Source organism: Arachis stenosperma, chromosome 6 (genome assembly GCF_014773155.1).
Source record: "Arachis stenosperma cultivar V10309 chromosome 6, arast.V10309.gnm1.PFL2, whole genome shotgun sequence".
Taxonomy (NCBI): Eukaryota; Viridiplantae; Streptophyta; class Magnoliopsida; order Fabales; family Fabaceae; genus Arachis; species Arachis stenosperma.
The window spans coordinates 16,616,522-16,633,346 of NC_080382.1; the positions used below are offsets into that span (position 1 = coordinate 16,616,522).

The following is a 16,825-nucleotide window of genomic DNA, read 5'->3' on the forward strand; positions in this document are numbered from 1 at the left end:
GCTAACGTGACATCTCAGCAAACATTAGCGTCGTTAGTGATAGAATGAACGGAGAGACTAATGTGATTAATTTTAAATCTTTTGATGAGGATTTTGATAATTTAATCTTTTGGAGATCAATTTATAAAAGGTGTGATAGAGACCAATTTGACAATTTACTCAACAAACTAGCTTTATTATCATCAGCCTTCGATGAATTTGCACCATTAGCGAGCTATCTTCCTCCCTCGTGCCACTTTTCTCTTCCTCTGCAATTTTCATTTCTATTTCTCTCTGCATCGTTCTCTATTTTTTTTCTTTGGTAGGTCACTAGTGACTCATTTATTATCTCCCTTGGATTGCAAATCACTACAAAATTCATGTTATTTTGTGAGTTTTTTTTTTTAGATTGTAGTAGTTTAAAATTCTACAAAAAAGATTGTAATAATTTTAGAAACCTTGAAGATTAAAAGTTTTACAAGTTTATTTGTGACGATTTTATAAAACCTCCAAAATATTATTTAATGGCAGTTTTTAAATAATTTTCTAAAAAATTTTGTGTTGGCTTCGTGTGACAATTTTTTTTATCGATTTTTATCACGGTTTTAAATCCTTGCCTATAACATTTTCAATTTTTTTTAGAAAAGTATGGTTCAAAACTTCAGATTTCACTGCTCTAGATTCCAACATTAAAAAAAAAATACATAAGGAATTATGTGATATGGATTAAAACAAATTAAATTATTAAATAAATAAAATTGGTACAAATATGAAGGTGTGGATTTTGTCTATACTGCATCATCCCTAAAAAATTAAGGCTTCTTTTCCTAATGAAATTGTTACATAAACATGGTAAAACAAATCATGAAAGAAAAACTACAGGGTGGTGGTAATTTATTTACGGAATACAGAGAAAGGGTAATGACAGTTTTGCTTCAGCATAAAGCATGAGTTGATATATATCTTCAACTAAACTTGATCAGTATACTTCATGATTCCATTGCTTGACTTTCTTCACTTGCCTCTTGTATTCAATCCAGTCAATTTCCACAATATATAATGAAACACAATACATAAAACAAAATTCAAAGCTAATAAACTTCAAAATCGAAACGTATAGAGATAAGGAGAGAGATCAATAAAACAAAATAGTGCATTCGATTTCGAGAGAAAATAAAGGTGATGAATTAGTCGATTTAATATAAAGAAACAACTCGCTGACAATTAACAAGTTTTTAGAACTAGTAAATAAATAAATTTTTATACATAATGTATGTATGCCAAGTGAAGTCAACAAACTATGAACAACATAAACATGCTTCATCCGGTATTCACAATTAGAAATTCAACCTTAAAATTACTTTAGAAAAGAAATACCTTGTAAGTACAAAATTCCTAAATTGCATTGTGCAACATGATTTTCAAGCTCTACAGATTTGAGAAAATAAAATTCATACATTGAATGTTAAATCATATAGCAAAGTATTAAGAATTTGAGAATGGAAAACAAATAAAAAGTGTATAAAAACACAAGGTAAAGAGAATTTGAGAATGAGTGGAATGAAGAAGAAAAAAATGCAAAAATACTGACAAAAGAATCAACAAGATGTATTATTGAGAGAGTAGATTTTCTATTCGATCTCAATAACCTGGGTGTCAAGCAGAATTGGAGATACGTTAGTAGAAAAGACATGTTCACTTTATCACAGAAACTTTATAATTGTGGTGAAAAAAAAATGAACTTCGACGACAACAGTAATAACAGCAATAACAACGACGATGACAAAAAACTTTAGGATTTCGAACATCTCTTATTTTCTCTTTTTTTTTTAATTACCATGACTATCTCTCTCATCTCATTAGTTTGAGCCAAAAGATAGTTTTCTCATTAGCTCTTTTTGTTTGGATTTTTTAATAGTTGAATTTTTGTTAGATATTTAATGAGACTTTATAGATTGTCACAAATAAAACTAAAAATCTCCCACAAACAAATAATTTTTTTGTAGTGACTATAGGTGGGGCGGGATAGTGATCAAAGATTAGAGATTTAAAATAGGTTGGATGGAAATTAGAATTGTGGTTGAAAATTTTGAGTTAAATTAAATTAGAAGAAATAGTTTGAAAATTTTGAATATTTTTGTTAAATGTTTGGATAATATATCGAGGGGAGTCTATTTTTCATCATTATAATTTTAATTATTTGTTTTTTTTATAAATTTATTAACTACTTTTAGATCATTCATGAGCACAAATAATAATTTATTCTAAAATATAAATATGCAAAATCTCTGTATTGCCAATAACGCTCATCTATAACTCAACACACACTTCTACTAAGTCAAATTAAATATAATTGGGTATCAGTAATACTAATACTTCCCTATGAAAGTTGATATAAGTAGATACAGGTAGGGAAAATTCGAAACATGTTTTAAAAGGTCCGGAACTTAAGTTAATTATTTTTACCTAAGAACCTTTTTTGGTAAAAAATCTATAAGTATTTTTGTAAAAAAAAAATCATGAATAATAATTTAGAAGAATTTGAATCCTCTACATTTTGAATTTTCACTTGAGAGGATAAAGTATGATCTCTCACCATTGAATAATTTTTCTCTCATATTTTCTTTGGGTACCACTTAGATAAAGATGTCAAAAATGTCTGTTTTTTTAAAGATGTCTTTTAAAAATTAAAATTTAACACATATAATCAATTAAATTGTGTTATTTTTATTAAAATTAGACTGGACAAATCAGTTTAGCAAAAAAATTAATAAATTAAATTTTGAATAAGTCTAAAGTAATATTTTTTTATAAAAAATAACTATAATATTCCTATTATAAAAAAATAACTAAAATACTCTTATTATATATATAATTTTAAAAATTCTAAATCCTAACCCTACGACAACAAAGAAGAAAACGGCTAAAATTTAGAATTTTCAAAATTAATATATATAATAAGAATATTTTAGTCATTTTCTATAATAGGAGTTTTGTAATCATTTTTTATAAAAAATAATAATAATTTAGACTGAATCAAAATTTGATTTACTATTTTTCAGTCAAATTAATTTGTTTGGCCTAATTTTAACAAAAATAACAGAATTTAATCAATTATATGTATTAAATTTTAATTATTAAAAAATATTTTTAAAAAAAGACGTTTTAAACGTTTTTATCAAAATATCTTCCATTTTTTTATCCCACTTATAAAATAAATAATAAAAAATTACGTCTTATCCTCTAAAATAAAATTTAAAATTTAGAATATCTAAATCTAATAATTTAGAACATGCTATATTAATACATTGAATTTCAAACGAATATAATCTGAGATCCTGACGTGATGATAGTTTTAAGAAGAGAGATTGATGAGTTGAATTTAATTAATTGTTGTGGCTGATTATTATTAAGTGTGGAATATAATGAGCATGCATAGATAGATGTTTTCTTTTTGTTTAATTTTTCCCAGAGACTTTGTGGGCTTTGTCAGGTTTCACTCTCAGATGGGATGAGTCCCCCCATTGTCCTCACAACAGACCCCACACCCCTCCGTTTATAGGACCATCTCACACCATACCCTTACCCCTTCACCCTCCCTTTTATGTCCTTCAATTCCCCTCCATTTTCTCTATTTTCTTCTCTTCTCCAACTGAAACACCACTCAATTGGCCTCCTCTCCCACACTAAGTTTAATTTCTTGCTAAATTATCCGTACACTTTGCTAGAATTTTCCAAATTGAAAAAATATAGCATCTATCTTAAAACACCACCTGAAAAACCCTACAATTGTTAGTTGTTCTCTCCATGGACAAAGCTGAGAGAGAGACGCACGACTTCATGAACGTCGACTCTTTCTCTCAGCTTCCCTTCATCCGCCCTGCTCCGCCCCCTAGAGAAAAGGGCATCAGACTCTTCGGCATAGAATTTGGCGATACTCCGCCAATTTCTGCTGCCCAAGAGTCTGAGTCTGTTGACACAACCACTAACGAAAACAGCAACAACAACTTAGAGAATAATAACAACAACAACAATAACAACGGCGAGAGTAGCCGGAGGTTCGAATGCCACTACTGCTGTAGAAACTTTCCGACTTCTCAAGCCCTCGGCGGACACCAAAACGCACACAAGAGAGAGAGGCAACACGCGAAACGACAACACCTTCAGTCAGCCATGGTTCACGGTTCCCTCGCCGAAGGCCACCACCAAGTTTACGGATTCATGAACTACAGGTTCGGATCTTTCGGTTCTTCTCCAACAATGGCTGCTTATCCTACATGGAATAACAGTAGCCACAACAACACCGGCGTGGGAAGGTTCTACGGAACCTCGTCATCATATTCCTCTTCTTCTCCTTCTTCTTCTCATCATCAACAGCCACCCATCAATGGTAACCCCTTGTCCGTGTGGCGAATCCCTAACGGTGGTGGTGGTGGTAGTAACAACCCTATCTTGGGGCGCGAACGGGGGTTTCCTTTGCTTGCAGGGGAAGAAGTGAACGCAAGAATAGGAGCAACGAGGGTGGAATTAAGTCCCAATAATAATAATGGTTCACAAAACGGGTATGTTTATGACTCCAAAACAAGCGTTAGTGACCATGTCAGCTTGGATCTTCATCTGTAACATTTATAATACACCAACAAAATTTTTATCAATAACTAATTATCATTATTATGCTGTCATCATCCATTTTTATATACCCTGCGGAGACGTACTCTATATTATATTTATATAAGAATGTGGATTATTCCTTCTTAATTATTGTTGTTTTAGGGGAATATTAAGACCAATATTTTTACTGAAAAAAAAAAGAGAAAAATATATAGATATATAATTAAAAAAAAATATTGGTCACTTAATATTTTTTATTATTTCATTATTAGTTAATCTAAGTTGTAGAATTGTAGATACAATTCCCAGATCAATGACTTTTAATAATTTCATTTGTTTCTTGTTTAATTGTCCACTGTTTGTTTGGTTAATTAAAATTGTGCATACGTGTGAAGAGTACAAGATAATGTTAAGTTGGCATGGACATTTTGTCCTAACACACGTGTGAGTTTCCAAGATAATATTGGTCCAGAGATCACAGGTGGTGGGGGTGATGATACAGAGGGTGGGTTTCTGAATTCTGATTCAGTGCAATGTAATTGAGACAAAGGTAAATTGATAAAGTTCGGTTTCCATGATTGCTATAATTTTGCAGATAATAACAAAGTGCCAATAATTTTATTTTATTTCTCTTTTCTCAACATAATCACATTATTTTTTTGCTGACACCATAGCTGTCCAAAATTAACTTCCAACATCTATCTATCTATCTATCTACATATATACCATACATTCATACGCTTCTTTTGTTCTCATCAGTCACTTGTTTCCAGTGCAATCATCTGGAATAGAAAACGATAGGTGTCTGTGTTTGTGTGTGAATGTGTGCCAATCCCCTTAATATTATGTCTTTTATGCGGGAGAGGTTTTTAACATCGTATGACTTCAATTAAGTCATTAATTATTTTTAGTCAATATTAATCAACTTTTTAAAATTATTTTTTACTTAAAATTTTAAATTCTAAATTTTAACTTTAAATTCTAAAGTCTTCAAAAAATGAGGAGTAAAATATAATTTTATAATAAAAAATAAGTTACATTGATTAATTAAAAAGAAATATCAGGAGTTATCAAAATTTATTGTTTTTTCATAATTACTTAATCATAAATTTATTTTTTTTAATTTAGTTTGATAATTCAACAACATATTTTATCTCATATTTTTAGTTTTTTTAGTCTAATAATTTAATAATATTCTATATTTTTAAACATTAATGACTAATTGATTGCCAAAAATAATAAATTTTGATAACTTTTTAATATTTTTATTATTTAAAAATTAATTCTTATACTAATTCTTATCAAATGTCATATAAATTTGATATTTTGTTGATTGATTGTATGACTCATTTTTATGTGTATAAATGCATTTATATAAAATTTATTATTATAAACAAGTATAAATTATGCAATATATAATAATAATAATAATAATAATAATAATAATAATAATAATAATAATAATAATTTAAAATAATGTTTACATCTCAAATCTCACTACATGAGTGTTATATAGAAAAAAACTATGATCCATAAGACTGGAATATCAGATTGCATTGTATTTTTGTCATGTTGTGAGAGCATCTGAGAAAAGTTTGAAGCTGATTTTAGTAGGCACCTAGGGCTTAGGAGACAATATAGGTTTATATCAATTGCCAATAAACACGCATACACACATTCTCCCTTTTATTTTTCTCTTTGCCCCTCCCCTCTCTCTAAAATAAATCAAGTAGAATAAACAAGGAACATATTCCGCAAGAACATACCAATGCTTCTTCTCTGGTGTCCATTGCAGTCAATTTAGGTTGACCTGAAATATAAAAATGTTCCTATGTTACAACAAATATATATTTGAAATCATATTAATTGTTATATATACATGGAGGAGGACCCAGATTTAGAATTGGAATTGGAACAATTAGATTATGTAACACATGGCAATAATTAGGGGTCATGATGGTTCAATTCGAAAAATAAAGTAATTTAATTAAGTAAGGTATATACTAATTATAGTAAGCTTATGAGAATCAACAACGTCACATATTCGTGTAACAAAAACTCACATGCAGTTCAGTTATTTCTATGTGAAATTAATCAATAGTTGAATATCAATTTAGTTAAACACATTAAATTATTTAATAATTTTTAATTATCAATTTTATATAAAGACAACTGTATATGAGTTTTTGTGATGAGCATATGTATATATATGTATGTCCCACAACTAGGGAAGGGATGGGTCACTTATTTATGCCTTGTTTGCAGACACAAAACTCATCATTCAGAGGCTGTGGTACCAATGGGGCTTACTTGACTTTAAAATAGCAAAACCAACCCCCAAGAAAAGGATGTGTCTTCCTTTTCCTTCAAAGACTTTAAGGAACACATATATAGTTATTGGGGCTCTCATCATGCATTTTTTTTCTTTTCTTTTCTTTTCAATTAGGGTTGCACATACACATACACAGCCATTTTTTTTATTCTTTTTTTTTTCTCATTGTAACTTCTGCTGCAGCCTTTGCTTTTGTCTCTGATTTACATAGAAAGAGAGAGAAAAATTAGGTGGCTTAGTTTTTTAGGTTGTGAGTGTATGGAATTGAATAAGATTCCTTATATGGGAAAAGATTTCTGATGGAGGGCATGTTCTCTTTAACAATAATTCAGTGTTAATGATTATTAGTACTCATCGAACACTGTCTACTTTAATCATGTGTTATCATTTTGCAGCACAACAATTCAGAGTATGTAGATATTAATATGACAACAATGGATACTACCCAACTTATAATATTTTTGTTTTGTATAAAATTAAATTAAATTCGGAAGAAATTAAAATGAAAGGAAATCAATCACTCGTATGTTAATTGTTAAAGTTGATCCATCACCTGGTTCAAATATTTTTTGGTGTTTCGTATTTTTTCCTGAGAAATGAAAGGAGACTATTCTTGTTTGGAATTTATTAGTTAAACTTGTAATTTGAAATGTGCCTCTGCTATTATAGCTTGTTGGTTCCAAAAGGGGAAAGATAATTACATTTCTGACGTTTGTTTTCCTGCAATAAATAAAGCATACATCAACATTTATTAGTATGTTAGTCTAGTACTTTGTGTATATTGACGATTTTTATTTAAAATGTTTTGATTTTTTGACATGAATTGAAAGACCACTTCTTGTTTCGGTTATAGTATGGATAACATTAGTTTGTGACAAGCCAATAAATTAAAAGCAGGTGTGTTCAAATTTTATTTTTCAACATTTTCTACCATGAGTAATACTATACGTACATTAAAATTAGTCATCAGTATAAAATATATGTTGAAATATAAATACACATTGAAAATAAATTAAACCACATATAAATTTATACACAAATATATTAGTAATTGATTTTAGTAGCTGATTTTGATATACAAATAATATTTTTGTTCTACGATATATACGGATCGGAACCTTTCAACACTCAACATATATACCTCTTGAGTCTTGATCAGATATGAACGGAAATGATGATTAGTAATCAAATGTGTACATTTCTATTCAGAGCCATATGCATTACATGAGAAAAATGGAATACAACAAACAAGAGATGTGACAAGGTACAACTCTATGCTTAGAAATTTAACCTTGTGACAAAACTATTTCTTTCAAAGTTTAAATAGATATGAAAAGACACATAATATATTTTAATAAATTTTTAAAAAATTTAAGTCAATAAAAAATATATAAATAATTATAATTATATCTTTAACAGCCATTGTATAAGAATAAAACGTATTGCGACAATGGTTCATTTTTATCAGACAATTCACATACGTTGGATTCTCTGGTTCCTTAAAAAAAATGGAATGACACGGGCAAAATTTATAATGCATTGAAATATTTGACAATATAATGTACTCATACAAAATAATAATAAGAATAATAAGGGGACTTCTACAATATATAGTCGAGTTTTTGTGTTGATATTTAAATAACTATTTAGAAAGTGCACATAAAAATTTAAGTAAATTTTAATTTCTAAGATTTTTAAATTTTTTTAAAAAACTTAGTCATTTATAATAATTTTTTAAAAAAATATTCACTTAAAATAAAATTATTAAATTTTAATAATAAAAATATCTTATTTTTTAATAATATTTATAAAAAATTATTTCTAAAGTATTTTTTAATATATATTTAATATCTAGTATTTTTTATGTTTTTAAATTTTTTAAGAATTTATTTGTTATTCATATCTATTAGAATTATTTTTGTCAGTAGTGTAAATTTTTAAATATTAATTTGGTAATTTATCCTAAAAACCAATTTAATGTTAATCAAGATAGTAAGTATTTTATGTTCAAACAAAAAGTCAGGAGTTCAAGTATCAGCTATTATATAAAGTATATTCTTTGTGAATTATATATAATGAATGATATTTTAAGAAAGAAAATTGTGTCATACTCATATAATTTTAGAGAGAAAAAAAATAAAAACTTGTCTTATTTAACATTTATTAATTCTAACAATAATTAATAAATACTAAATAAAATAAATTTTAACTGTTTTGGCTAATTTTCACTGGTACCAAACATTTTTTGTAAATCTATTTATATTATCAATTAAACTCTTAATCTTTTGTTAATTTGAATGATAATGTATAGCAAGTGGCCAACTGGAATTCAGCTACATCATCATATATATGCTTCAAACTTCAAACTTGTGGAAAGTGGGCTCATATTTTTAATCTTATGTAAACATGGTGGGCTCATATTCCTTGTTTTTGACATATTTTAAGCCCAACAAGCACACATGTATAGTTGAATACGGCCCTAACTAATTAATGTGTAGTGTTTATTGAGTATTAATGTATTATATTGACCAAAACAACGAAAGCAAATTAATGAGTAATGGCTATACTAGGTTTCAACTGAAAAATGTAATCATCCAATAAGCTCACAAAATTGGTGCCTAGCGTCTTGCCACCATTTGGGTTTATCTCAATCATTTATATAAGAAAGCAACATGCTTCATTCCTTTATTATATATGACACTCTCTTCTATTAAAAATAAAATTTTATTTTGTATATATATTGTCAAAATAGTGCGGAGATATTCTCATCTAAACTATATATACGAGACCCTACAATATAAATGCTAGTGAGTATAACTATTCGTATATTAATTTTATATTGGCTTATTATGTAGACATGTACCTAGATGAAAAAGAAAGATAGGATTATTAATTTTGGGTTGCATCTTTAATTTCTATTTTATATTACTATATTTTAAAATATTCTCTATGTTTATAAATAATTATTTAAAAAAATTTAATACACATATTAAAAGTTATATCATTTTAAGAAAAAATACACTATCTAGTAAGTTGTGAAGTAATTATTATAAGAATAAAATAATATCGTATTAAAAATATAAATAAAACATATTATTGTTAGAGAATTATCTTCATAGAATGGAGAATCAACCTACATGCTGCAATGGAGTGCAATGCGGTTTATGATTTATGAAGGCCACTAAAGACACAGAGAAGAGTACACACTGAAACACATTATGATTTAATTTATTTATGGACCACGCACATAATAATTCAAGAAGGAAAATAGTAAAAGACAGTATTATTTAAGTGGACGAGGTTGACGTTTATATGGTAACTCGCCATTTTATATAGTGTTTATGATCATATTTGATTATGTATATATTTTTACAAAATGCAAATTTTGAACATTAAAATTAGCTATAGTATATTTTTATATAAATATATGTATAATTTAATTTATATTTAATTAATATGTATTTTGTATTTGGTTTAATTATTCTAGTAATTTTTATAATTTTATTAAATTTATAATAAATTTTTTATTTTTCTTTCTTTGAATTAAGTTCATATGTTATTTTTAATTTTGTAATTAGATCTTTATTAGTGTAAAAAATATTAGAGTTAACGAAATATTTTTCACAAATTGAAGGCACTCATAATTAAGAATTTAGTCAGATCTTTGACCATCTATTTTTTTAAATGAATATTTTGTTAATTTTAACGTTTTTGATACAGAAAAGACCTAATTTCAAAATTAAAATCAGTATAGGAATCAAATTAAAAGAAAAAAGTTATAAGAACCTAATTGTAAATTTAGTAAAATGATAGAGACTAACAGAATAATTAAATTTTTGTATTTTAACGAGTATTTTACACAAATAATTGATTTTAGTATAGTATATATTCGTCTAATATAGTTTACATTTTTATTGTAATTAAAGAATTTTTTATAAAATTTTTATACTATTAAATGTTTAAGTTACCGTAACCAACATTATTTAATTTGCTAGCAAAATCCTAATCTCCATGATAAATCTAAAATGATTAGAAGTAGATTCAGCAATTAAATGATTAGATTGATGAAAAGTTATTATAGTGACGTAGTAACTTGATGTTGGAATCCAATGTCATTGGTTGAAGATTGTTTTTGAATTGAAAGTCTTAATTTGAAAAAGGACAATAATTACATAAATGTAGTACTATATATATAAGGAGGTATTGAATAAGAAGAACAATTAAGAGGGCTACCCAATTTTAGGAGGTGCTGGATGTAGGTCTTTATGGTTTTGCAAGTACTCTTATTCGTATTCTTATGAATTGGACCATCAATTATGAATTAACGTAACATGTCAATGCAAATGTTTTGGTCCAGTATATAGTGGACGCTATCATTTTTCATGTGATACCCACCTAAAGAAAATTAAGGAGATGGAATTTATATTATTCATTAACTACTTTCTGCACGCACCATATATATCAGATATATATGGATAATAATTAATAATAACAAGCCAGAAACTTGAACACTACTACTGGCTATGAAATATGACTTAATAATAAGAAGGCAGAAACTATTGAACTGGAAAATCTTAAATATGGTGGTGATGATGGTGGTTGTGGTCGTTGCGGCAGTGATAGCGACCTGTGAGAGGAGGGATATATGGTTTAGATTGTGAGGATGGTGAGAATAGAAGAAGAGAATATATATAACATAGCTAATTTAAAAGACTTGTCAACAAACCAACAACTGTCACATTTTGAATGTGTTATATGTTATGATGCACGGACATAGAACACGACATAACACTCAATATGCGATATGCGGATACATAAATTTAAATTTTTTTATGAGATATAGGAATATAGAATATATATAAAATATAAAGTATTTTTTAGATAAATTATAATGGTATTTTAATATTTTATTGATATGAAAATATAAATTAATTTTTTAATTATTTTTTAAATTATATAAAATATTTAAAAAAAATTTGTTTTAATAATTAATAAAATATACTATTTTTAAACGCATTTTAAGAATATATATTAAAAATAAAGTTAGACACGTTGACACGTAATGATATTTAGGTGTGTCCAAGGATAATTTAAGAAGAATTTTAATTTTTTATTAAAAAATAGAACATAGAAAACACGCGTGTCAGCCGAGTGTTGATAAGTAGTGTCGTGTCTAAAATGTGTCTGATATAATAGACTCAGCAAATTAAAGAAAAGTGTCTGTGCTTCATAGGTTATATAATACTTAGTAATCGAATATACTACGTGTACATTAGAATCAACTACCAAAATCAATCACTAGTATAAAATACATGTTAAAATACAAAATACATATTAAAAATAAACTAAACAATACATGTATTTATACATAAAATATATAGTAACTGATTTTGATAGTTAATTTTAGTGGATAAATAATATTTTTGTTTAATAATAATGTAGTAGCAGTTAATAAAGGACATCAATATGAAGCTAACAAATCTGAATTTATGCATGTGCTCGAAGAAAAAGGAAAAAAAAAAGAGAGAAAGTGAGATACACCTACTATTGGTTCAATGCTATATTTTTCTGGTCCAAATGTCCTTCGTTCTGCCACTATCTGGTCCAATTTTTCCGAAGCTATAGTACACATATCAAAAAGCTCACATAGTCTTGGATTATATTTCAGTTTACTTGACTAATGTTTATCATCACAAACTAATAATTTGTTCAAATAATGTAAGATAGACAATATATGTAGCCAGTCCCATTCATGTATATATGTCAACCTCATGAGGAATCTGTTTAAAAGAAAAAGCCAAAAGGTTTGGGCAAACACAGGGCTTCAATAAACTGGATTATTTTTGTGGGGAGATAGGATAGATATTTAGAGGACATTATTATTTTGTCTTCAAAGATTTAAATTTTGACAAAAATTTTAAAGAAAAAAATGTCATTTTAATTTTTAAAATAATTTCAATTTAACAAAATACTCCATTTTTATAATAAATGGTGGAGATCCCATATATTTTATCTATTTTTTTTTAGAGAAGATATATACACATTTTTTTAAAATTCGATCTCTAAAACTCTTTTTAATTTCAACTTTCTTTTAAATGTTTTCCATTTACATAAAAAAAATCCAAAACAATTTCAGTTAACCTAAACTCATCAAATTTAGAAGATGAAAATATATTATTCTTTTAACTAAGTTTGCAAAAAATACATCGAAACTTGATATTTAGATTATTTTTTGAGTATATCCTATATTTTGGAAGAGCAAATGTCATTTATTTTCTTAAAAAATGGAATATTTTTAGGAGGCCAAAATAATTGTTCAATCATATATTTATTTATTACATTAAACAGTTAAATGGTTTAACGTTCCCAAAGTTTTCTTTTTTTTGGTAGTGTGGAAGGACTGGGGGAAGAGGGGAGAGCAGCTGTTAAAGACAGGGGCTTAGCCCAAATTTCTTGGGCTTTTACTATGACCCAAATATCAAGACATACCCAACAGATAGAAAAGAAATAGAAGTAGCCTAAAGTCCAACCATACAAAACATGACCCAAAGAAAAAACTTATGAAACTTAATTAAAAAAAAAATCTTTATTGTCAAAAAAAAATATTTAACCAATTTAAGTTGGTCTAGCAGTTTAAATAAGTGTTGAAGAATAAATTGGTATTGTACATAAAGTAACCCATTGACTAGCATCAAATCTTTAAAAAAACTTTAAATTCACGGTGGATTAATACTTAGTACTTAACCTGTCAAATTAAAAAATATCGTAAAAAAAAAAAAAAATCTTTCTATTTTGGTGTCTTCATTGTTCAATGCTTCATATGGAGTAAAACACTGAATTGAACAGGCACGCACTAGCCATGAACATAATTGAATATTCGAAAGCACACTCCATTATATTATTCATGTATGTACAAAGCACTTCTTCATCATGCTACCCACCATTTCAATGGTCCATTGGTACATGCCCCTGCCACGCACTATTCATGAGGTTGAAAATATTAGGAGCCGAATATTTTAGTTTAAAAAAGTGAAAAGCAAAAGTTAACTTAATGTTGGTTAAAATTGTATGTCAATCCCCCAATATTCTTCCAATAATATAAAAGCAAAAAGGACATGTGAATATGTGAAGTGATAAAAGATTGTATAAATCAGTAACATGAAAATAAAATAAAGACACTTTATCTAAAATTAAAGATAAAATAAAATCGGATTATTTTTGTATTTTAAATTTTATAAATAAAAGACTTTTTACAATCCCAGTATTATAAAGATGGTCATAGTGCAGCAGCGCAATGCTCCCCTTATTGGTTCTAATTTTTCCGAGTAGTACTTGTGTTACATATGCAACGACCTTGACTTTTTTATTATGGCTCCAATAACTAATGTTTATTACTTTTGAGGAAGCATGAACCTCATGGTTGTGACTTGTGATTTGTGAATCATAATTTGGTACTTTGACTTCTAGTTCTGAACCATCCCGTGCTCCACCGTTCATAAACTATATTTTATTTGATTCAATTTAAATTCTTTAAATTTAACAATACATAAAATAACTTTTAAAATTACAAAAATAACCTGATTGGTAAGACAATTGAAGCTGAGACAGAGCACGGTGAAAAAGTCTTTCCATGATGATTCTTGTTTTAAATTCCAACCACTCAACACTCAACAATGTGATGTGGGAGGGAGTTTACTAATCCATTAATTCCTTGACAAACTGTGTTGTAGCGAAAGTGCAAAATTAGCTAACCCAGTATGGACCAACAGCCCAATTAACTTCTTTTCAGATAAATAAATTAAACAAATTTAAGGGGAGTATGATTGTCATTGATATTTGATCAGATTAAGGTCTAGGTGGAAATGGATCCTCTCCAGTTTTTTCAACACTTGATAAAATACAGTGTAATCTCTCACCTTTGATTTTAATAGTGGGACTAGAAATAAATAAGAGAGAGAGTGTGGTGAATGGTTAGATTAAACACTGTACACCATCCAGTTCTTTATTCACTGGAGAGGATCCATTTCCGGTCTAGGTTCCATTGTTGCATTCTCACCTTAAAATGGCGGGTCTATAAATACAAGTAACATTAGTTTCAAAGTAATTAAGGAAGTTATATATGGCCATAAAGAGTAGTGGACAACAACTATATAAAAATTGCTATGGAATTATATATATTGGGCACCAAGACAAAGTCTCTTTTATTCTTATATCACTTTATCGTGGTTTGATTATTTTCAGTTGAACAGTGTGTACAATATTTAAAGTGATTCTGATTTAACATCCAATAATGAAAGGGATAAATATCTTATATGCTGAACACAACACTATTAGACCATGCAATGTTACATTACATTAGATTGATACAAAACAATTATTTCAGACCTAATTGATGATGAGTCAATTAAAAGGCAACAGCAAATTGAATAAACTTAAAAAGTAAAAAGAAAAAGAAGAAAGAACAAAAAAGGACAGAATATAATAAATAGAATCTCTTATCCCAAAGAAGAAGGCAAGTAGCGAAAGTTGTTCTGTTCTTTACACCGAAAGAAGCAAAGAAAATGGAAGGGTCAATAATGGAACACGTAGACATTGTACTCGACAATGGCGTCCCCTGAAGTGATATTGATCCAGTGAGTCTTGGCCTGAGCATAGCCATGGGCGAATCGGAAAAGCCCGCTGCCACCAACGATGGGCATCTCCCTGATGGTGTGAAGCACCGCGTTCCGACCAAGCAAGCTTAGCGTGCTGCCATTGTATTTGCCTTCCGAGAACTCCAAGTTCATCACCATCAGCAACCCCATGTCGTTCTGCGAAGCAGAGGCGTAGATTCCCTGGGCTTTTCCCACCAGCTTCGAGCTGGGCTCGGGCCCCACTGTCAAGGGGTCGTCGATCATGACCACCGCTCCGAAGAGGGTGGGGGAATGCTTTGTCACTTGGGCCTCGGCCACCCTTATGGCGGTGGGCTTTGGGCCGCTGACAATGTCGTGGAAATAGAAATGGAGGTGGCTGAGCTTCTCTTTGCGGAGGCCCAGAGATGTGGGAGAGATGGTTCGATAGAAGCGAGGTTGTTTGGCGGTTACATAGGACGAGAAGAGGAAGAAGAGGACGGTGAGTGTGGAGAAGAAGGTTAAGGTTTTAGCCATGGTGATGGTGATGGTTGTTAATTGTTATTAATATAATAATAATAATAATAATAATGGGTGTGACTTGTGATTTGTGTGTTGTGAGAAGACAAGGTAAAGGATTGCATGTATTTATAGTGATTTATACGGTACAGTTCTACTGTGACAATGTGAACATTGTGATTTCCTTGTAAATGGAGATCCAAACTTTATTGACTCACTTCTTTCTGTTTCCAGAATTTCTTTCTCTTTTTTTGTTTATTTTTTTAGTAAATACATACCAGTGAACACGTTTGCCAAGAAAATCAGTAAATATATGTCTGTTTTCCTAAAATTTATTGTTGTATTATTTTCGATTATAAATAAAGTGGTGTATTTAATTTAGTACGAAAATAATTATAAATTAAAGAATTTTATTTGTATATTTAATTTTTTTAATATTAAAATATAAATTAGAAGATTAAATTTGTGAAATTTCACAAATTGAAAAATAAGTTGTGTTAATTCACAAATCAAAAAATAAATTTTATATTTTAAAAATTAAAAAAATTAAAATTCACAAATTAAAATGTCAATTTTGTGATGTACATATAAAAAAAATCTACCAAATTTTACATATTATTAAAAAATATTATCATAAATTAAATATCGAAATTAAAAAGCATAAATATACCTTGCTCATTTTGTTAAAGAAAAAAATCCAACTAAGAACCTAAAGGCTAACTAAAGCCTCAAAAAGTGATAAAGTAACAAATAAATAAAGGAAAAGTATGAGGAG

The 16,825-nt window shown here is 28.3% G+C and overlaps 2 protein-coding genes across 2 annotated transcripts; one reads left to right on the plus strand and one right to left on the minus strand.

Moving 5' to 3' along the window:
• The first annotated feature begins 3,466 nt into the window (after positions 1–3,466).
• LOC130936280 (zinc finger protein 8) lies at positions 3,467–4,656 on the plus strand. Its single transcript, XM_057866327.1, has one exon. It carries the CDS (start codon positions 3,787–3,789, stop codon positions 4,600–4,602), a length of 816 nt encoding a protein of 271 aa, XP_057722310.1. The 5' UTR covers positions 3,467–3,786; the 3' UTR covers positions 4,603–4,656.
• A 10,542-nt stretch (positions 4,657–15,198) lies between these two features.
• On the minus strand, positions 15,199–16,138 carry LOC130935768 (pterocarpan synthase 1-like). Its single transcript, XM_057865653.1, has one exon. It carries the CDS (start codon positions 16,066–16,068, stop codon positions 15,493–15,495), a length of 576 nt encoding a protein of 191 aa, XP_057721636.1. The 5' UTR covers positions 16,069–16,138; the 3' UTR covers positions 15,199–15,492.
• Between the last annotated feature and the right edge of the window lie 687 nt (positions 16,139–16,825).